At 34.3% G+C, this 22,731-nt stretch overlaps 1 protein-coding gene across 10 annotated transcripts in view; it reads right to left on the reverse strand.

Annotated features, from left to right (window-relative positions):
* Positions 1-252: 252 nt before the first annotated feature.
* Pum2 (pumilio RNA-binding family member 2) overlaps positions 253-22,731 on the reverse strand; it is a 76,087-nt gene continuing 53,608 nt past the window's right edge. For 5 of the 10 annotated variants that reach the window (XM_005400344.2, XM_013522630.1, XM_013522625.1 and 2 more), the window contains 8 exons: positions 10,734-11,001; positions 9,643-9,772; positions 7,725-7,859; positions 5,799-5,936; positions 4,927-5,052; positions 4,603-4,724; positions 3,845-4,037; positions 253-2,101 (listed from right to left, as the gene is read on the reverse strand). In XM_005400344.2, the coding sequence (XP_005400401.1) occupies positions 1,970-2,101; positions 3,845-4,037; positions 4,603-4,724; positions 4,927-5,052; positions 5,799-5,936; positions 7,725-7,859; positions 9,643-9,772; positions 10,734-11,001 (1,244 nt within the window). In that variant the 3' untranslated portion in view covers positions 253-1,969. The remainder of the gene's footprint in view (positions 2,102-3,844; positions 4,038-4,602; positions 4,725-4,926; positions 5,053-5,798; positions 5,937-7,724; positions 7,860-9,642; positions 9,773-10,733; positions 11,002-22,731) is intronic. The other 5 variants (XM_005400350.2, XM_005400346.2, XM_013522631.1 and 2 more) reach the window with 2 other exon arrangements.

The raw sequence follows: 22,731 nt of genomic DNA on the forward strand, positions 1-22,731 counted from the left end.
ATGAACAGCTTAGTGATAAAACCTTTATAGTCAATATTGTGCTCAGAAGATTGCTTTTCTTCTCTAATAAAAAAATCCCTTCCATGGTCAACTGACACAGCATGTTCATGTTAGTTTTCATCACCAAACATAAGTGGATCAACATAAATGTTTATACAAAATACTGACTTCAACAAAATACAAAGCACTTTCTTTATCTTTCAGAAACTGAATATACAAAGCAAGTTTTTTTCCAAAATATTTTCATAGGCAAAGGATTAAAAACGATTTTAATTATACACATATGGTCACAATTTTGCCTTAAAAAGATTGTTGGGAAATGTACATAAGGCCGCTTGTAAATGTACATCATGTTACTGTCATAATGTCTTATGTTCAGAGAAAAAAAAGTTATCATACAGATTTGTTCTTACTTGGGTAGGCTATTCAAAAATACAGTACTCTTCTGTACAAAGAAAAAAGTCACATCACAATTAATAAGATGGAAAAAGCATTGGCCTCCATGGTAACCAAGAATCTCAGTCCAACACTTTCTAATATGCACAATACCCTGACTTCTTGAAAGTGACCCAAATCCTAGCATGTCTGTATTAACAGAGTCAACAACTATGTTATAAAACAAAATTTTTCTCACAATAATAAAAAGAAAGTTGGTTCATACTTCTGAAACCATATAAAGATAAAAAATTTTTTAAAAAATCACTCTTGATTTGGAGAAATTTACATTATACAACACTATATTGCCAGGTCAAAGAGGGTAAGGACATAAATGTACACTAGAATGCAAATGTTTCCCAAAGAGATAAAACAAATTCCATTTACAGCATGAAGGTTTACAAATGTACACCTGTACAACCAAGGAAAGCATCACTACTAAATTAGCAAGGCTTTTATAATAAACATTGAAAACAAGATTTGCTTTCGAAGTGTAAACTTACATCACTACACACACAATGCATATATTTATAGGAAGCAAAAAAAGCTATCTGAATATGTAATCATGCTTAAATGTTGAGCTATCAAATTCAATTTTCAGTGGCCCCTTTTCAACTCTATCTGGTTCCTACTTTCTGCATCTACTATGAAAAAGTAAAATAAAGCCCAACACTTCCTCACCATGTCTTTGTAACTATATGTGAAACAAAATACAAATTTCCACTCTTTCTCATTGCAAACCAAACTGAAAAGTTAATATGAAACTTTTCATTTAGTGCACTTAACTGGATGGAATTGTCACCATGATTTCATTTTTTCTAACTCTTAACAATTACATATGTGAGTCTACACAATACTTCTGTACATTGCCAGAGACATTATAGGGCAGTATCTGTATTAAAACCACATCCACTGTAAATGTTAGGTTCTTTTAACCTCAAGTTATTTTATTGTTGTGTTACTTGCTGACCTTTTATTTGCATGATAGTTTGTGAATTACCAAAATACAACCTAACTTTCTCTTTTTAAAATATTAATTAATATTTATGCAGTTGATTGTTAATCTGTTATAAAAGGGTTCAGGCAAAGAAAAAAACATAAGGACTATAATTCTATATACATCTCTATAAACCTGTTGTGCTATGGGGTTGTAGACCTAGCAGACTGCACGCCAGTTTATTAAAAGAATACTGTACTCTTTCCTTTAAAAACTATTTTTGTGACTTTACAAGGTAAAAATTTACAAAATATGTGACAGCTTTTTTTTTTTTTTTTGATACAGTTACATCATATACAGGCATTCTGTGCTTTGCCAGCAATCCAATCTGATAGGTCTCCACTAAGGGCTGAATATAATTTATAATCCACCACCCCACCCCCTAAATATACACAAGAACCTTAAAAAATTACAAATGGATGAATAAAGTCAATAAATAGTTTGTTTTAAAAAAACTCAAGATTCATAGTTGAGTTGTGTTTTGATAATTCACAAAAACCTTTCACATGGTTAAATCATCTTCCTTCTCCTTTTCCTTTACAGTATTCCATTTGGTGGTCCTCCAATAGGCCCTAGATCTGGGCTATTTTTCAAATAATATTTCTCCAACTTGGCCAGTATATGCTTCCCGTATGTGTACTTGCGCAAAGTAGTAATGTGAGGTCGAATCTGAAAAACAAACCATCTGCTTAGGAAACTTAAGTTACCTTAGTTTTAAATTTATTAAAAAGGTACCCTTAAAGAGTCAGACATGGTGGTGCACACCTATAATCCCAGCACTCAGGAGGCTGAGGCAGGACAACTGCTGTGAGTTCAAGGCCACTCTGGGCTACATAATGAGTTCAAGGCCAGCCTGAACTGCATAGCGACACCCTGTCTGAAAAAGAAAAAGGTACCCTCAAATCGGGGGTCAGCCTTCCTTTCTGCCTGCCTTCTTTCTTTTCTTCCTTCCTCCCCGCCTCTCTCTCAAATCTGGTTAATTTCAAGAATAATCACAATTTAGAATTTTAAATCCAATGAAAGCTCTTTTTTGCAAAGTAGTTCTTGTCCATCAACCTCTCCAAATTCTACTATCAAAATTGATCAATGAATAAACAAACCACTACCACAAACCAAGAAGCTCTAGACACAACTGAGAAGAATCGCAAGGATGCGATTCTTCAAAAACTCTATGTTTACATTTCCTTCCAAACTGGTAAGGTTCTAATAGATATACAGCTGGCAGCACTTATGCAGCTATAGTAAACTATGTTATCTTACAGTTAAACTCTTCTCATATACTGCATGAATGCATAAACTTGTACGAGATACCTTGACAGCAACCTAGCAGTAATGATTAAAGGTAACGTGTTTATAGACTTTGACCTAGCAACTCCACATCTAGGAGTCTATCATCAAAACAGGCAAAAACTTTTATAAAGAACTACCTAAAACAGTTATTCAGAAACAATCTAAATGTCATGAATTAATGTTGGCTCAATAATATAGCTATTAAAAAGAACACAAATTTTTATTATGCATTATTTTTACACATAAACATTGGGTTAAGAAAGCAGAAAATTAGCATGCCAAGTTGAATGATGAATTTTAAAAATCAGTACTACAATTAAGAGCTATTAATTACTGTGAATTAGCTACTAATTCACCCTTGCCAACACACTTATGGCAGGAAGAATTCTTAAGAGGTCATGTCTTCTCTGTATGAGAAACCAATGTTTACTATAGGAATAAATTTAGAAAAAGGTACAACGTGAGTATTAAAGTACGATTTCTTTCAGCCTTCTTTTTTTTTATTTTGAGACAGGGTCGTGCTATGCAGTTGAGGTTGGCCTTGAACTCACAGCAGTCTTCCTGCCTCAGCCTCCTGGGTACAGGAATTAAGGCATGTGCCACCATGCCTGGCTCAGCCTTCTTAACCGTAAATTCTCCTAAGACAATAATTTCTTTAAAAATCATGAGATTATAGGAGAAAGACAGATGGAAAATAGTAGGTGCTACTTCTTTAAAAAAAAAAAAACAAACACAAAATTCTCATCAGAAAAAAATCATATGTTAGCGGAAAAAATTGCATTTAAAAAGCAATGTTCCTTTCATAAGCTATAACAAATCAAATATACCTAAGTGAAACGGAGAGAAAAAAAGAAAAATACAAAATACAGGTGAAGAGATAAGACATGCATGTGAATTTACTCACATAACCTTAAGAATTAAAAAAAAAAAAAAAGAACATCTGGTACATTTTACCCATAGGTTTTAATTTTTTCCTCCAGTTATAACATGTATGAGGAAATTACTATCTACTCAAGTTAAACATATGGCAAAAGTTATATACAGATGGGCTGAAAGCACAAATACCTTAAAACAAACAGAAAGTTCATTTTCTGGTATTTTTCAACGGTTGCGCTGTATTACCTTATGCATGATAATCTTTCTCTGAGCAGGCTCAGCCATATCAATCATCTTCTGAACCACATAATTGGCGTACTGATCCTTCATCATGGTGTATAAGGCACTGTGAGGACCATCATTCTGGCAGCAAACCTCATCAATCAGTAATGCTCTCTCAGCACGAGAGGCATGAGTAACACACTTCTCTACTACATTGCTAAAAAATTAAAGTACACATAAAAAATCTTTGTTATTGTCTTATAACAAAATTTACTTTTCAAAGAACTAGTTCCAATTTATTAGAAAACTGAAGTTTAAATGGGAGTTCCTTGATTAACAATTTTTTTTAAAACAAGAATTGGTACACAAGACAACTGTATTTTGACTATTAGCCTGTCAAAATTATAATTCAAAAAAAGGAAAACAGGCACTAAATACATTTGCATTTCTTCATTATTTTGGGACCCAGGATTTTCTAAACACATATTTAAAAACGCAACCAATGTGAGTAAAACTAATTTATGTTGCTTTCTTTTTTTTTAAAGCAATGGGGTGTGTGTGTGTGTGTGTGTGTGAGAGAGAGAAATTGGGTCTTGCTGTCTTAACTCACTGGACCAAGCCATCCCGTGGTTTCTACACTTCAGCTTCTGGGGTAGCTGGAACCAGAGGTGCACACTACCATGCCTGCTATATGTGCTTATTAATGTCACCAAAAAGATAATACTTCAATGCTACATACTATTTTTCGTGCTCACACAGGAGTTCAGAAAATGCTGTAATACCTCGCAAATTTGTGTTGACTGAGGGCTAAGACCTTTCCTCTGATTTCAGAAACAATTTTGCTCTTGTCTTCAGGTCGACCATGTTCCAGTACATGCTGAATAACATAATTGCCATATTGATCCTATGGATAGATATTTTCCATCAGTCATTCCTGAAGAATATTGATTATGCTTCAAAAAGGCATTAAACATTTGTCTAAAGATCCAGTAGCTGTATCGAGTATAAACTTTTTTGTCTGTCAGATTAATAGTAAATTACATTTCTTTAAAAAAACCAATTTCCCAAAACTATATAAACCTTTCAAATTATAAGGGGAGTCATACCTGTACTAACTGCTCTGTGTGTTGGTGAAGTTCTTCTAAGATAGGTAAGGTCTGTTCTGCAGTGCAATGTTCTAGGATACGCTGAATTACTCTGCAACCGTAAGGATGGGTTGAAAGCACAAATACCTTAAAACAAACGAAAGAATACAATTTTCATTTTATGCTATTTCTGAACTGTTTCATGAGGCCAACAGATATAAAAAAAAATTTTTTTTTAGAGACAGGGTCTTATTACGCAGTTCAGGCTGGCCTTGAATTAACAGTGATCCTCTTGCCTCTGCCTTCCAAGTACTGGGATTACAGGCCTGCGCCACTACACCCAACATGGCCAATAGGTTGTGATGACAGGGTCAGTTTTAAATAGGAGGATGGTGGATTCACATTAACACCACTACTACCATGTTAGCAAAAACAGGGAAGTGGAGGTGGGGTAAATGATTTTTCAGCATATGAGCTATACATATTTTGATCTAGAGGAACCTAATCATAAGATTAAGGGTGTATAATAAGGAAATGAATGGATGGGGAAGGGTAGTTGAGCACTTTAATTACGAGATATTAGTTTCTGTGTATTACCTAATTGTTACATATTTTCTATCTTTTTAGTACAGTTTTAAGTCTTCTTCCCCCTTGGGAAGGGGAGAAGTGATTGTCTTCTTAAAATAATATGACTGAATTCCTATTTCATTTTTCAGTTTAACAAAGAATAAAACTATCTAATGACTAATCCTGTCTCCTTTTTTTTATGCAGGTGCTAGGTATTAAAACATGCAGGTGCTGGGTATTACCTTGTGACTTAAGAAAAATGCGTTAATATTATAATTCTAAAATAACAACTTGCTAACAAGTCAGAAGCCAAAAATCAATCTTACTTGTCCTTTGAAAGCATCAATGATGAACTGCAGTGACTGTGGCTGAACACATTCAATACATTTCTGGACAACATGGTTTCCATTCTGATCTTTCACACATTTAAGTACATGACCATCAAGCTCCTTTACCATTTCACTCTGGAATGAAAATGCCAATTAATTTCCTCATGAAATAACATAACAGAATTTAAAAGACTAAGATGTGTGAATGAAGAGGTACTAAAAATATTTTTTGTTTGTAACTTTTAAAAAAATAAAAACTTTACTCTGAAGTATAATTAGTAGAAACCATCGAAGTGAGAATTACTAAAGCACACTTCATGATTCTATTGCTCATACATGATGAAAGACAATCTAGTAATGCTGAATTTGTCGTACTTAAGCTACTATTGTCACCATACACGTCCCACTAATCCTTCTCAGCTGACAAGTCATATACACTTTTACTTCATACAGTTTTTATCATTCGTGTGTGTGTGTGGCCTTGGTATATAGTCCAGAGTGGCCCTGAACTTGTCATGATCTTCCTGCCTCAGCCTCCAAAATGCTAAGATTATAGGCATGTCACTACACTCAGCTAGTTTTTCTATATCACTGACACAATAACCTGTGCACCTTACTGGAGTAACAGAACAATACTGTGGAGAAATGGAGCACACACACACAGTCTAAACACAGTCACATTCAAAATGCCTCTCACCCAACAAATAAAAGAGAAAATAACAAAACAAAACCTCTCTCACCCAAAGAACTCTCATCTACCTTCCTACATAACTGTGGAGGAATCCTGTTAAGAAAACCTACAACACAGATGCTCAGGATTAAATAAAGTGGACTCAATTACAAAATACAATGAACTGAAGAATCCAAAGAATATAATACTATTATTCATTAACTGGTCACATAAGACTGACTCCCAATGCTTTATATTTTCAAATGTAACAGACCAGAGATTTAAGATATCTTTAAAATACCTATACCAGTTTGAGACTTGTGGGAGAGAAGTTCTAAGCTTTTATATCACCAAATGTGCTGATTTTCTCCATTGAGATCTATTTTCAATTACTCTAGCACTCAAGAATTCCCCTGCAGAAATCATCAGGTTTGACTGCAGATATTTAATGATGTGACTAATGTATACACATGCATACATAGACACTCCATCCACTCAACTACATACTATTGTTCTTAGTTCTGGAATTTCACTGTATGAAATTAGTTGATAGGCTGTCATTAGTTGATAGGCTGCCTGTAGAATATTCTTTTAGTATCTTTTAGTATCAAAAAATATTTTTCTAAGTTTATTTATTACTAGTACCTTTTATGAAAAATCTCTCCCATGTTTTCACTATAATATACAAATCACTGAACTAAAAACATGCTATCCTTAATTTCATATTAAAAATTATTTTTAGAAATTACAAAAAAAAGTCCCATGAATATATGACTGGAATTGCACTGATTCTTTTTTTTTTTTTAATATTGGTAATCAAACTCAGGACCTTGTGCTTGCCAGGCAGGCGCTTTGCCACTGAGCTATGTCTCCAGCTGCATTAATTCTTTATAAACTTAAGATACCCAGATTTTTTACCCATGAACATAGTGTATTTCTCAATTGATATGTACTCTATCTTCTCTCAAAGAATTATAAATCCTGTTAAAAGGATTAGATTACTTTTCTGTACAGTTATACCTTTAAGAAAACTACTACTGGAAATAGTAAAATCCATTCTGATACTGCAGAAAATCAAGTAAGAGAGTAACAGCAGAAACATGCATCATTTGGCACTCTGCTTACCATATACTGGGCACTCATAAATATCTTCAGTGAGAGATGGACAGATATAAAAGGGAATGGAAGGACAGATCAAAGATCAACTTTATAACTTTTAAGATAAAATAATATAAAATTTTTTCTTAACTTACAATTACCTGCTGGTCAGAGGAAATGGACTCTAATGCTTTCTGAATAACACGACAGCCATACATCTGCAAGGCTAAAGGCAGAACATGACCACGAATACGAGTAGCGAGGGCTAATTTTTGATCCAGACTCCCAAACTGAAGGAAAGAAAGTAATAAAAAGTGACCATATTAATATTTTGTTAAACTTAAAGACTGTCTTGGTAGCTTAATAAATTTGCTTTTCAAATATCACACTTGATAATTATAGAGAGATTCAGATATGCTTGTAATGACAATTATGTTTTTGGGTTAAATCATATTATTTAAAATTTCCTTGTTATTATCATATTAACAACCTTTTAAATATTCTTTTAGTATCTTCAGTCTACTAAAAAGTAATCCTTCATCTTTAATACATGAACTTTGAGCCATACATTCAGATCATTAAAACACTTTCCCAGATCATTCTCAATCTGTATTCTGAAATAACTAAAAAAACCTGTTAAATCAAGCTACTAAAAAAGTGGCTGAATTACTAAAGAAAACACACATATAAAGACTACAGAAGTATTAACTGATTCACCTAATCTTACTCCTAATGCTTTATATTTTTAGATATTAATTAGAATTAGTATATTTTTAGATATTAATTAGGATCAGTATCAAGCTTTTTCAAGTAGGTTCATATATGTATATTTAAGGTTGTGATAAAACATACATATATAAACAATAAAATATGCCGCTTTAGCCATTTTTAAGTGTATACTTCAGTGGCATTATATTAACAATTGTTGGGTAACCATCATCACTATGTGTTTCCAAATCTTTTCCATAGCCTCAAACAGAAATGCTGTACCCACTCATTAATAACTTCCCCTATTCCCTTTGTCTCTCAGCTGACTAAGCCTTAATCTACTTTGTTTCTATGAATGTGCTGTTGTAGATATTTCATATAGGTGGAACCCTACAATGTTTGTAGTTCACTTAGCTTTATGTTTTAGTTCACTTGGCTTTATGTTTTCCAAGGTTTATCCATTTTGTAGTACGTGCCAGAACTTTGTTTCTAAATTTTTCGGATGAATAACATTCTGTCTTTATATACATGACATATTTTGTTATTCATTTATCTGCTGATGGACACTTGGATTGTTTTCTAACTTTTGGCTGAAGTAGAACAGTAGAACAGTAGAAAGACACTGATGTTCCATTCCCTGTTTTTATATCTTTGGGTATTTACTTCATTTTCAGTAAATGCTTTGGGTATTTTAACTTAGTGGAATTGCTGGGTTGTTTGACAGTTCTTTGTTTTAACTTTTTAAGGTTTAAATTTTTTAAGTTCTTTGTTTTTATTTTTTTAAACACCAAACTGTTTTCCACAGCAACTATCCCATTTTATATACCTATAGCAATGCATGAAGATTCTCATTTTTCCACATTCTCACACACTCATTATTTCACTTTTTATATAAAAACTACAGCCATCCTTGTTAGGTATAAAATAGCACCTCACTGTGATTCTGATTTGCATTTGCCCAGTAAACTTAGAATGTTTAGTATCCTTTCATGGCTTATCAGCCATTTAAATTATCTACTACAAAGAAATGGCTATTCACATCCTTTACTCATTTTTAAGTTAGGTTGATTTTGTTGTTGAATCTTGGGACTTCTCTGTATTTTCTGGATATACAATCTTAATTTTTTTTTTTTTTTTTTGTGGTACCAGGGATTGAACTCACGACCTTGCGCTTGCCAAGCAGGTGCTTATGCCACTGAGCTATATCCCCAGCCCCTGGATATACAATCTTTATTAAGTATATGACTTGCAAATATTTTCTCCCAGTCTTATTTGTATCTTATATGAAAGTGAGTAACTTTCAGAGCTTTTCTCAGCATTAAGTATGGAACCGGATGAATATACAAATACACATTGCATGCTTACCTCAAAAAATTTCTGTATGACGTAGTTGCCAAAGACATCCGTCATTAGTTGATAGGCTGCCTGTAGAATTTCATTAAATACCATCTGCCGCTCAGCTGGTGTAGCTCTTTCTAGCTTCTGCTGTATGAATCTATGAGGGGTAGAAAGTTTAATCGCTATGACAATCTGCTGAAACTTTGTATTTCTTACTTTGTATTACACTCTTCCATATGTACACACACATCCACAACATGAACACTTTCTATGTAGACAGCTGGTTTACAATAAAAAGACAAGAGCTATGAAACTTTCTTTACAGTATCTTAAAATAACTAGTAGTTCAATTAACAAAAAACCTGTACATATAAAGATGCTTTATCTTTCTTGGGTTAGGTTCTAATTAATGAAAAGGAAACTACAAAGATTTTCTTGATTGTTCTTTTTCAAAATACACATACTACTAAATATCTATTTTTAGAACGTAATAAAAGAAGCCCTTAGAAATAAAATTCCTCAACACTAATTGCTAACTAAGCTAGCTACTCTACTGCAGTGATAAATGTTCATTTGCAACTCTTAAGAACTTTAAACTATAGAGAGAGAAAATCTGTACACAACTATATAATCTAAAAACTACAAAAAAAGAAAAACGTAGTGTGTCAGAATTCTGCTTCTTTTGGAGACAGGGTCTCACTCTGCAGTTCAGGATGGCCTCACTATGTAGCCCAAGCTGGTCTTGAACTCTCAGAGATCCTCCTGCCTCCGCCTTGATTTCTGTTCTTTTTAAAGTCTATCTTGAAAATGCTAATTCACACACACTTCTCAAGCATTCCATCAAACACGTTTAATGTAACAATGTATTAAATAACAAGTATGGAATATTTCAATTTAAACCAAGTCACATTATAAATACTAAGCTATACAGAACACAAAAATGTTTAATTTAACCTATACTTTTATAATTTCTCCTAATATAACTATATAATCCACACTTTTTAAATGTTTCCAGCATTAATGCAAATTAGCTGAGCCCAGACAAGAAAATTTGAGGCTTTTATTCCCTAGCAAGTTTCAAAGCAGACACTGTCGCCACTAGAGTCACAGTCACCTACCTAGAGCCATGCTGGTCTTGGGAAAACTCCACTATGTGTCCAAGCAAGTCTCTAAGCTGAAGGTTTGGGAAGCGGTTGTTTCTGAAATCTTCCAATAACCTACTTCGGCCGGAAGGCATAATATCAGACCTATTGTACCGAAGCCGGGAAGGAGGAAAGAGCTGGCTGCTGGAGCTAAACAGACTGGAAGTGCTTGAAGCACTTCGGTATTTTGCTTCTGCTCCTGGTGCTGCAGAGATATATCGACCACTACCATTTGTCAGTCCTCCTACAATAAAGCAGCAGTGATCAGCAACGTTTGGCAAAGTTGCTTCTCAAAAGTTACTTGAATTATAAGTTCAGTGAATAGTGACATACCCCCCAATTCCTAATGATAGGAAATTAAACTTGAGAAGGCAAAAATCTCACATATATACTTCATATAGATAACATATGAAAAAAGAGACTAGAAAACATCAGAAAATAAACCTATATTTGATCTTAGCAGCTTTAATTATAACAGCTAATGTCACATGCATTCATAGCAATATCAGGATCTGAAAAGCTTTTTTAACAAGACTTTCAATTACATTAACAAGCAAGTGATAAGCAGGTAGGCTAACTTTAAGCCACTGAAAATTCTGTTGACTAAAATTCATTCATAGTGTTAATCAAATAACATTGGGTATTAAATCTGTACTTTTTTGGAAATATATTAAAAAGTCACATATACTTCTAAAGAAAAATAATTTAAATAACTCATTCATTTTTGAAGCTTTTAAAAAGAAAAAGCCCCACACTATTAGGTAACAGATACACTAAAGACTCTTTATTAAAAATACTCTCCATAAAACGCTATTTTTTGTAGATAAGAAATAGTAGATATAAACAGCAATTACTCCTAGCATCTTAACCATTTAATATAAATGAACAAAAATGCTCTCAATTATGTATCTTTCTACAAAAGGAAATCAAAGGGTAGTCAATGGAAACAAAAATAAATACAAGCAGGAAATTGTTTTTGTTATAACATTTTAAAAGTACTTGACAGTGTCCTTTTAAAAAAGAAAAATATAAAGACAATTGTAAAATACAGATTAGTTCAGAAAAACAAAACGCACTATCAGCTTTCTTGTATATACCAACTCTACACAGACTACTGCTACGCAGTCAGTCCAGGCACAGAGCAGAGATGATCCAAAGGACACACTGTCAGTGCAAAGCCACCCAGAGAGACTGAAGGCCAAGAGGAATCACAGAGACAGGGAGCAGTTAAGAGTTTTAATCCTAGTGGGACAACTGGGTAAGCGCACTCTTCTTTTGCACTGTCTCTAGTCCCCCTACCTTTATGTTTTTCTTCAATGAACTTCCCATTCTACAGCATATTAAACCTTTATTTGAATCCATAGCCCCTTCTCCAACTTAATCGCCACTGAATTACATTCATCTACATGCTAGATACCTACTGCCTACCTTGTTCGAGAGGGAGTAGATACACATTTACTGAAGGACAACTAAACGGCATAAACATTTATGTACCCATTGTTTCATTCCAGAGTACCTTGTTTTTTTTTTTTAGAGTACCTTGTTTTAAAAACACTTAATTTAACAATTCATCTTACACACTAAAGTCACTAACATAAATTCTCATGTTTAGCTCAACGTAACTATTTCAGTGAAATAGTGGAAGTATGACAGAGTTCAGGGTTTCAATATTGTCTCAATTTCATCACTTTTGTCATCCTTACTAGTTTATCCAGCCCCCATTACTAGTTCATATAGCTCCACAAACTTTTCGTAACGAGGGATCTCCAGTCCATCTGATTCTTTAAGAACACAATCAGTATGACTTTCCATATACTTTTCTGGGAGGAGGAGGAGGTAAGATTGGGTCTTGTTATATCATTCAGGGTGGCCTTAAACTCACTACATAGTCTCCCAAGTGCTGGGATTATAGGCATGAGCCACCATGTCTGGCTCCAAATACTAATACTTTAATTGTAGCTTTGTAACTCCTTACATCGTTCCTGGGCTTTCTCTACCATCTGTGCTCTTTCTCTGAGGTAGAAGTATTTGGATCATCATTCTAAGCTGTTTCTATACACATTACATCTTTCCTTTCAAAGGCCATTTTAATGATATGGTAAAAATGTACAGCATTCTGCAAGAGTTTAATGTCAAATCTTCAACCTAGTTTTCAGGTCATTATTTCAAATCTATTTCCCACATAAATTTCCTAGTAGTACCCTCATGATTCAGTCTACCTCCCATATCTTTAGTTATCTCTGTACCACTGCTTACCTTTAAGTATTAGGCTTATTCTTATCCTTAATGCACTAAACAAAACACCCCCAAGAAATAATTAAACAATTTTATTTAGTACTTTTTAAATTCCTGTAAATATCCACTATGAATGTCTTCCCTGTCCAGATATTCTGATTCTATTCCATCAGCTCCCAAAAACAAACTCCTGATGTCTACTTAAAGACTTAATTCATAGGCTCAATTTTAAAACTGAAAAAATTAGTTTTACCTAGGGTAGGAGAACATTCCTTACAAATTAACTAAATAAGCTTTAAAACCAAATTTAAAATATACTTTAAACATTTTAAACTTGGCAAATTTGGGGGGGTGTACTGGGAATCAAACTCAGGACCTTGTCCTTGCTAGGCAGGTGCTTGTGCCACTGAGCTATATCCCCAGCCCTAAACTTGGCAATTTAAACATGGAAAGTAATCATCCAAAATATGTGGGACTGAGGGACTTTTCTAACAGAACAGCAGACCTATATTATTCAAAAAATAAGGTAGTAAAAATCTGAACCACTTCAAGATGGAAGAATCATGACAAGTACATGTAATGTATAATTATCTAAAGATCTTGGTCAACTGGATAAAAGGCTTTCAAATCAATCTATCAACCAATCTCCTTCCCTCCCTCTCTTATGAAGGACATCAGCAAGACAACTGGCCACAAATGAATAAAGTTGGCTGAGTTCATAGTATTCTATCAGCATTAATGTCCTGTCTTTGACATTATAGTTATATGCATGGCTATCTTTATCTTTAGGAACATACATCCATGTATTTATAAGAATTATCATGCCTATAACTTCCTTAGTGGTGCACATCTATAATCTCAGCTACTTGGAACGGTGAGGCAGGAAGACGAGTTTGGGGCCAGCCCAGGCAATTTAGCCAAACCTTGTTTCCAAGTAAAAATGGCTGGGAATGTAGCTCTATGCAAAGGCCCTGGGTTCAATCCCTAGTACTAGGGTGGAAGGAAGGGAGGGAGGGAAGACAGAAGGAAGGGAGAGGGTGGGGAGGAAGGAAAAAAGAAAACAGAAAAGAAAAAGAGGGAGGGAGGGAATAGTAGGAGCAACAACAACCAACTATGTGTAAGGTGTGGGGAGAGAATGATAAATTAAAATTTCCCATCCTCACTATTCTGCTACTGGTAGTCTGAAAGTAGGTATGTTCTGTGCTAGATCAGCATTCTAATCTCATAGGAGAGGTCAGCAGGGTCCAAGAGTGAAATGCTGGAGTCTCAGTCAGCTAAGACTCTTAGACCAGAGCTTATTTACCCCAGTGTGTTGCCCTTTATATGCTTTTCGCATAGGTAACTTTCAAGTTCATGACAACTTAGTAAAAGTAAACATTTTATACTTTTACTAGTATAAATAATTTTACAAGATTTCACTAATTTCTTTTTAGAATCCTCCCTTTAACTATCATACATCAAAACTACTTTAAAATAGAAAAACATGGGGGGAAATAATGTGATAAATGAAAATCTGCTGAATGTGAAGGCAGATGCCTTGTAATCCCAGCACACTGGGAGGTCAAGGCTGAAGAATGACAAATTCAAACCTTGTCTCCAAGGGGGCTAGGGACGCAGTTCAGTGCAAAAAGCCCCAGTACTATAAATAATCTATCTTTACTTTTCACTATTTTCCATCCCTCTGGGATTCACAAAGGCAGCTCCTCAATCTGTCATTTTTTATTTTTTTCTGAAACTTTAAAAGCTTGGGGGCCAGGTATGGCAGCACACACCTATAATCCCACTTTAGGAGGATGAGGCAGGAGTATCACAAGTACAAGGACAACTTGGGTCACTTAGTGAGAGACCCTGACTCAAGACGACTTGGGCTCAACTCCCAGTAACATGCACCTGCACGCAGGCAGAGTATGCACTGCATCTGAAGTTATGAATCTTTTTTATTAATGTTTCTCTGAACAGGCAGTATTATTTTATGCTGCTTTACTGTAAAACTGCTAAACATGAATGCTATCAGTAAACGATTAAGACAAATCATTCTCTACTTTACTTGTATGACACAGGCTCAGAGAAGTTAAGCAACTTCTTTAAGGATGCACAACTAATACTTAAATTTCTTACTTAAATTTCTTAATGTATGAATCCACTCAGAAGTTTGCTGTACTTCGTGCAAAACAATGAATGCTATATTCCATATTTAATCCTGGAAAATGACTGAAGCTATGTAGGGTATAAACTACATAACTTTTTTATAGTTAGTAGCAATAGCTACATATTTGCCATATAAACACATCAAAATTTTACTAGGAAAAGGCTAAGGCTACAATAACTTTAAAAATGAACATGATCCTAATTAAAGGTATAATCTTCCATATCATTTCATAGGGTAATAGAAAAAAGTGTGTCAAGCATGTTATCTTAATTGTACCAATTTTATGACAATATAAGCAAGCATTAAATGCAAACTACAAACCAAAAGCTCTATGATTCAGAAAGAAATGTTTCCATTATTCGTGATTCTTTTGTAAAAGAATACAATACTAACTTAAAAGGGAAGATCATTATCAAGATGTTTCATAATCTTCCCACACTCACTGAAGAGTATTTCAGCCCCAGTTTTAACATACAGCTTAGTCTCCAAACTAGATTCATATAATTTATGTCACTGACCCACCTTACTGATTTGTTATTCCATAAAAGGTAGAATTTTGTTTGGTTTCGAAAACTGCTCTAAGGTGGGCATGGTGGCGCATGCCAGCACTTAGAAGCATGAGGGCAGGAGGATCGTTGCGAGTTCTAGACCAGCCTGGGCTACAAAGTGAGCTCAAAGCCAGCCTGAACAGCAGAGAGAGACCCAGTTTCAAAACTACCAAAAACAAAACAAAACTACTTCAGCTTTCTTTTGTGACAACTACTTCTGTGATTGATGAACATGAAAACATTAAAAAAATAAACTTGTTCTTCCACCCTCAGCCAAAATATAAGTAGTAGGGTGAGCTTCTACTAGGGGCTTAATATGAACATAAGGGAAAAAAAATTACTTCATGCTTTCAGATTCCACTTTCAGATTCTTTGATTAATACCTTTGGTGACAGTGAATAAACCATCAAGCTGTATCAGCATATCCTTCCTCACCAGTTTCCTTTCCTGATGGAGATGTAATAAAATTACAGGAGCTGAGATCTTTCTCTCAAACCATGATTACTAGTAAGAATATAAACAATCTTAAATAAGGTTGGCTTTATAAATTAAGAATATTGGGGAGAATAATTTGGATCTGAGGCAAACACATTTACTTTCTCTCTTGATAGGGTTCCTATAGTGGGAAGATGGGTGAACTGGGAAGGTGCTGTGAAAGATGTACTTAACCAAGGACAATCATAAAGACCAAAACGTACACATGCACACACACACAAATAAAAACCCCACAATTGATGTAAAACTTCATTTTCATACTGCAGAACAGTTAAATACCCCAAATCAAAACACCAAAATCTGAAATCCAAAACTTGAGTGGCAATATGACACCAAAATTCCATACATGACCTCATGCAACAGAACACAGTAAAAATAGAGGCATGCCAATAATACAGGAATGAAATTATCTTCAGAATATGTGTATAAGGTATATATGATACATAAATCAATTCTGTGTTAACTTGGCCTTAACCCCAAGATATCTCAATGTGCAAATATTCTAAAATCCAGAAAAACTTTAAACATTTCCAGTCCCAACATTTTTAGTGTCTCAGATATGAGACACTCAATTATAAACAGTAGGGTCCTGATACAACAAAGAGACTATATTAATTAGGAACAGCCAAATAAAAATACATTAATATAGAAATCTAAATAGGATATAAAATATTTTTTAAAAGAAAATAACCAGTGTCTTTCAAAACAGTAATGTCAATAAAACTTAAAAAACCAAACTACTCAGTTCCAACTGCCTGAATACTTACTGAGATCTATTCCAAAATTGCAAAGAAAAGTCTGGGATTTTCTGCTTCCAACAAAATGGGAGGAAAATCCCTACCAGTAACTCTAATACCACTGAATCAGAAGTAAATCTGGCACAAAAACTATAAAGGAAAGACAATATTTCTAATGGAGAAAAGTCACTGCTTCTACAGAATGAAATCATAAAACATCTTGAAGTGCAGTGTGGTATACCATTATAATCACTACACTGTAGCTGCTGTTTTTGTCTGTCTTTACCACAAACCTAAAAAACTCAATGGAGCATATGGATGGTGTTTCTTTTCCAGTTAAGCAAGGTGTCTTACAAGTAGTTACCGGATACTGGTTGAATGAAGCAGTAAATTTTTTTAATCATAAAAATTCTAGAAAGGTAGCTAATAAACCACATAAAAGATGAACATTAAAAGCAATTTCAGTAATGATGAATAAAACTTGCTATTTATATTCTACTTAACATAAAGATGATCCATATCTGATTATGACTTAAAAACTGCTAATAAAAAATAGTCTGAGATGTTTCAGGTTATAAAGCACATTTAATTGGGATTAAAGGTCAGCTGTTAGTACGTAAAAGTCTACAAGAAAGCCAATATAGTGACATTCAAACTCATTTTTTCTGCCAAGTCACAATAGGTTACTATAATTTTTAGAGTATTACAATATTATGAAAACCTCACACAGATTCTAAAGTTAGAAAAGTGATTATTTTAAATTACTGAGACAGGTATTACACAGAAACAAAAAGCATCCTTTGGGAAGTGAAATGGCATCTTTTTTTGAGGCAGGGTCTCACTGTATAGGCAGGCCTTGAGTTTACTATGTAGCGCCAGCTGGCTTCAAACTTGTGGCGATCCTCCTGCCTCAGCCTCCCGTGCTGGGATTACAGGTATGCACCACCAGGGCTGGCGATACGGCAACTCATCTGAGACCAAACTAAAAATTTCTATTCTACTCTTCCTGAAGTCATGACTATAAATATAGTAATTTTATTTCTTTTAGAATGAAATGTGTGTTTGTGCACTATGAAACAGGAGTTAAAGTCCATTTCTCCTCGCTGGTATCTCGTTCCATCAGCCTAACTTACTCACCAGACCATTCTCTTCATATATTCTGTAGGGGTACCTTAATCATGTAATTAAATAAGCACGTCGACTTTCTAAATCCTCTATTCTGTACCTCTGGTCTATTTAACCTTCTGCCAACACTGTAATTTTAATCACTGGAGCTTTATAAGTCTTGGTGTCTAGTAGTATTAAATTCCCTAACTTTGTTCTTCCAGATTGCCATGGTTCTGCTTTTCCATTCACCTCTTTCCCATCCCACCCCACTCCCAAAGTGGGGATTGAATCTTAGGACCTCTGCACTGAGCTACATTCCCAGTCCTTTTAAAATTTTGAGACAATGTCTTGTCTTGTTAAGTAGCTCAGGTTAGGCTCAAACTTGTGATCTTTTTGCCCTGCCTCCCAGAATGCTGGGATTAGAGGTACATGCCACCACACCTGGCTTTCATTCACATTTGAAAATTTAGCTTGTCAATTTTTTTTTTAAACCTGAAAAAACTTTATTGGGATGGTCTAAACTTATCTATTGAAAAGAATATTGTCATCTTCATAATACTCAGTCTTTCAACTCATAAATGTGGTGTGTCCTTCCATTTATTTGTCTTCTTTTTAACTTCTGTCAGCACTTTACAGTTTACAGTGTGAAGAATTTGCCTTTTTTCCACTGGATTTATTCCTATGTACATAACAAGGAGATATTCTCATGTGAATATCTCTTCTCCACGTAAGACACAATCTTTCAATGACAACACATGACACATACCTGTATTTCAAAGGCTACTTTTTTGTTCCTGTGCTTATTAAATGTATAAGAGAAGCAAAATGTAAACTCCTGGTAAATTCTTAGTAGATTAAATGACATACAGAATAAAGTTCAACTAATTAAAGAACGAAAAAGCTTTTATTTATAAAATATATGTGATTAGGGGGTGAGGATACTTATTTAAAAATATACAAAAAGAGATTAGTCTTAAAAATTTTTTTCCATCTCTCATCCCACAAACTATCCCCTACCCAATTTAAAATATTCAATGGTGTACAGAGTTCAGGTCAATGAAAAGTAGCAAGAAAAAATGGATTAGGAAACCGATGAAGGATAAAGCAAAGGGTCATATAAACACACACAAGATCCTGGAAGTACAAGCTAAAAGTCAAGTATAATGTTGGTAAAAGTTGTGTATAGGTATCTCTCTCCATGTGGGAGCTACTTGGAAATTTCAGTGTGACAATCTCTTCTGTGTGTTACGAAAAGTATAGCAGCTGCTGGGCATTTATGCCAGCAGAATCTCTCAAATAATTGTGGTAATTGTGTATGGTGCCATACACTGCAAAACTTCTTGTGAAGTCTAGCTTTAGACTTCTCATTTGAAGTACTTGGGAGTAAACATATTTCCGATTTCTGAGTTTTTCCAGATTTTAGAATATTTGTATGGAATTTACTGGTTGAGAACCTCTATTCCAAAAATGTGAACCAAAATGTTTCCTTTGCTGGGCTCAAACTTGTGATCCTGGTGCCTCAGCTTCCCGGAGTGCTGAGATTACAGGTGTAGGCCAGCACGGCATGCTCCAAACACACTGTTTTTAAGTTTTCCTTAAGGACTACATAAGAAACAGAAAAAATGGCACACAGGCTTACAACCAACTTGGTCACTTTTTTGGGGGAGTGGGGTGTTACTTTTTTGAGACAGGGTCTTGTTATGCAGTACAGGTTGGCCTCAAACTCATGGTGATCCTCCTAGTTCAGCCTCAAGCATCTCCAAACCCAGCCACACTTGTTTTCACGTAAGAGAAGGGAACTGAACAAATCTGCCAAAGTACAGCAATTGTAACAAGTAACAACTACTCAACATCCTTCTAATATAAAATTTTCTTATTAAGAGAAGACAGGTCATGAAATTTTCTTATCCACACAAAGTGCATCCCTTTTACTCAATGACTACATAATATTAATGAATCTTCAGAACTGAAAGTTGCCTTTCAATAAAATAATTTTACTGAGCTCAATTATATTTTTCAGTATCTTTTTCTTAAAATAAAAAAGCAGCCAGCTCTTTTTTTTTTAGAAACAGAGGTATAAGGGAAGAAGCTATTAATCAGTCAAAACCTGTATTAAATTACAAAAATATAGAGTACTGCTTTATGTCTTAGAAGCCCCATATTAGCCTAATTAAGCATAAAAATTTAGGTCAAATCAGAAACTACACACATTTGTAAAAGTTTATTAAAAGAAAAAAAAAAGGATATAATGGGCAATCAGCTAGTGAGTTCCAGGTAGAAGGATAAAATGACACTGTAAGATAATAATGGAAATAATCAATGTTCTTCAGTGCACCTCAACTTATGATGGGGTTTCATCCTAATGAACATACCATAAGCTGAAAATACTGTTAAATCTGTAATGTCTAAAATATACCTCTGTCTGGCAAGCGTGATGCCATGAGTTCAATTCCCGGTACCAGAAAAAAACAAAAACAAACAAACAAACAAACCAACAACAAAATACCTGACTCACCACATATTGAAGTTTACTCTAACCTGTATTAAATATACTAAAAAACACTCACATTAGCCTATAGCTGTATAAAATCTAACACAAAGCCGGGCATAGTGGTACATGCCTGTAATCCCAGCACTCAGGAGGCTGAGGCAGGAGTATCAACTGTGAGTTCAAGGCCAGCCCGGACTACAAAGTGACTTCAAGGCCAGCCTGAACTGCATAGTGAAACCCTGTCTCAAAAAAGTCAACAAAACAAAACAACCACCAAAAAACCCTAACACAAAATTTCCTTTGCAATAAAGTATTGACTCTTGCACACTTTACTTCATACTGCACTAAAAGAAACAAAGAAAACTGTTGTCTGAGTATGCTTCTGCACCACTGTAATGTGCAAAGATGATGAACCTTCTAAGGTAGAGGGGTCACCTGTATCTCAAAATGCTGACTACTATCGGAGAGAATGATTAAAGAAAAACAAGTGTGGGTAGATTTTTTTTCTCTCCATTTTTTGTAACCAGTATAACATGAGAAAATAATTCATTTAATATTCAATGCTGAACCTGAAGCCCAGAATTTTAGTCTTTTTACATTTCAAGACAAAAACTATTGAAGTTCCTCTCATTTATTTCTGCTTTGTTCTCTGACCTCCAATAATTTAAGTACTGCTTTTAAAAGTTACAGTTAACATGGAAGCCCTAAAAGGGCTGTAAGTGTCCGAAGATGTAAGGATGAGGATGAACACCTCACCTTTGGAAGTTGCTAGGTCACCAACTAATTATTCTGTAATTTAGGAAATAAGGTAAAGAATCAAGCCTCATCCTTATTCCTCTATGAACTGTCAGGACCACCTCACATCTGAGGAAAAATTCTTCATAGAAAATTTCCAGATGAATGTAGAACGAATGATTAAGGCATCAACAATTTGCAACCTCTAAAGATGAAAACACTTAGGCAATGAGCTAAACTCAGGTTGATTAGACTGCAAATTTTATAATGCAGGCAATCAGATGTATCTTTTTACATGGTACAACAGAAAAGCACACGGAACCACATCTTGGTTAAAAACAAAAAAAATTACCAACCAACCAATCCACCAACCATCTGACCAAGCCTCTAGATCAAATTCCATTTACAGGACATATGAGATATAGCACATGATGAATACCAACATTCAAAAGTAGTCAGTAAAATCAAGGAAGTTCACCAGGACAAAGTTTCTTTGACAAATGGAAAGAAAAAAAAAAAGCTGAAGAAACAATTACAGATTAAATGACATCTCAAATGAATGCAATGTATGGGCCTTATGTGGATCCAGATTTAAACAAAAGAACTGTATAGAAGATATTTACATCAAAAAGGGAAATAAGAATTAATGAGAAATTATTAATTTAAAAACACATGGTACCATAGTTACCACTATCGTATCATGGTTATGATTGTTATTATTTTTTTGTTGTTGTTGTTTTTTCCGGTACCGGGAATTGAACTCACAATCTTGCGCTTGCCAGGCAGGTGCTGTGCCGCTGAGCTAAATTCACAGCCCCCAGTTATGATTATTTTTATCTCTAAAAAAAGTCTCTTAAATATTACATGTATGAAAGTAGAAAAATAAAGTTAAGTTTTTCATGCTTCTAACATCAACACATTTTAAAAATGATTGCTAGTTTGAACAAAATTAAATTATGATAAAAATAAACATTCAAAACTTACAAATTAAAACAATTACTCTTCAATCATAAAGTGACTAGTGGTCACCCTAATAATAATATTTATGTTGACTAAATAACTACTATTTTAAAAAATGAATAATCTTTTTTGGAAAGCCTGTACAGAATGTTGCTATTAGGCATGTTCTGTGAATTTCAAATAAATAACACAAGAGAAGGAAGGGCTAGGTTAAAAAAAAGTTTAATAGGTTTCATCAAGTACTTTAAGAATGTGGAACTCAAGGTCTATTGATAGCTCTAATGGTTGCAAATACATACATCTTAAAATAAAACTTTCTCAGATAGTAACCTAGAATTAATTCCAATCAATTCAAATAAGATAGAACTTCTGTTATCTTATGACTATTGTTAATATGTGGGCTGAGTAAAATGATTAATAAAAATGAACACATCAATTCCATTTTTATAGGTATTTTATGTACCAGCAGTCTTAAGACTTAGTTCAAGAAGAAATTCACTTCAAGGATTTATAACTT

The sequence above is a fragment of the Chinchilla lanigera genome, unplaced genomic scaffold (assembly GCF_000276665.1).
Source record: "Chinchilla lanigera isolate Chin_1 unplaced genomic scaffold, ChiLan1.0 scaffold00068, whole genome shotgun sequence".
NCBI lineage: Eukaryota > Metazoa > Chordata > Mammalia > Rodentia > Chinchillidae > Chinchilla > Chinchilla lanigera.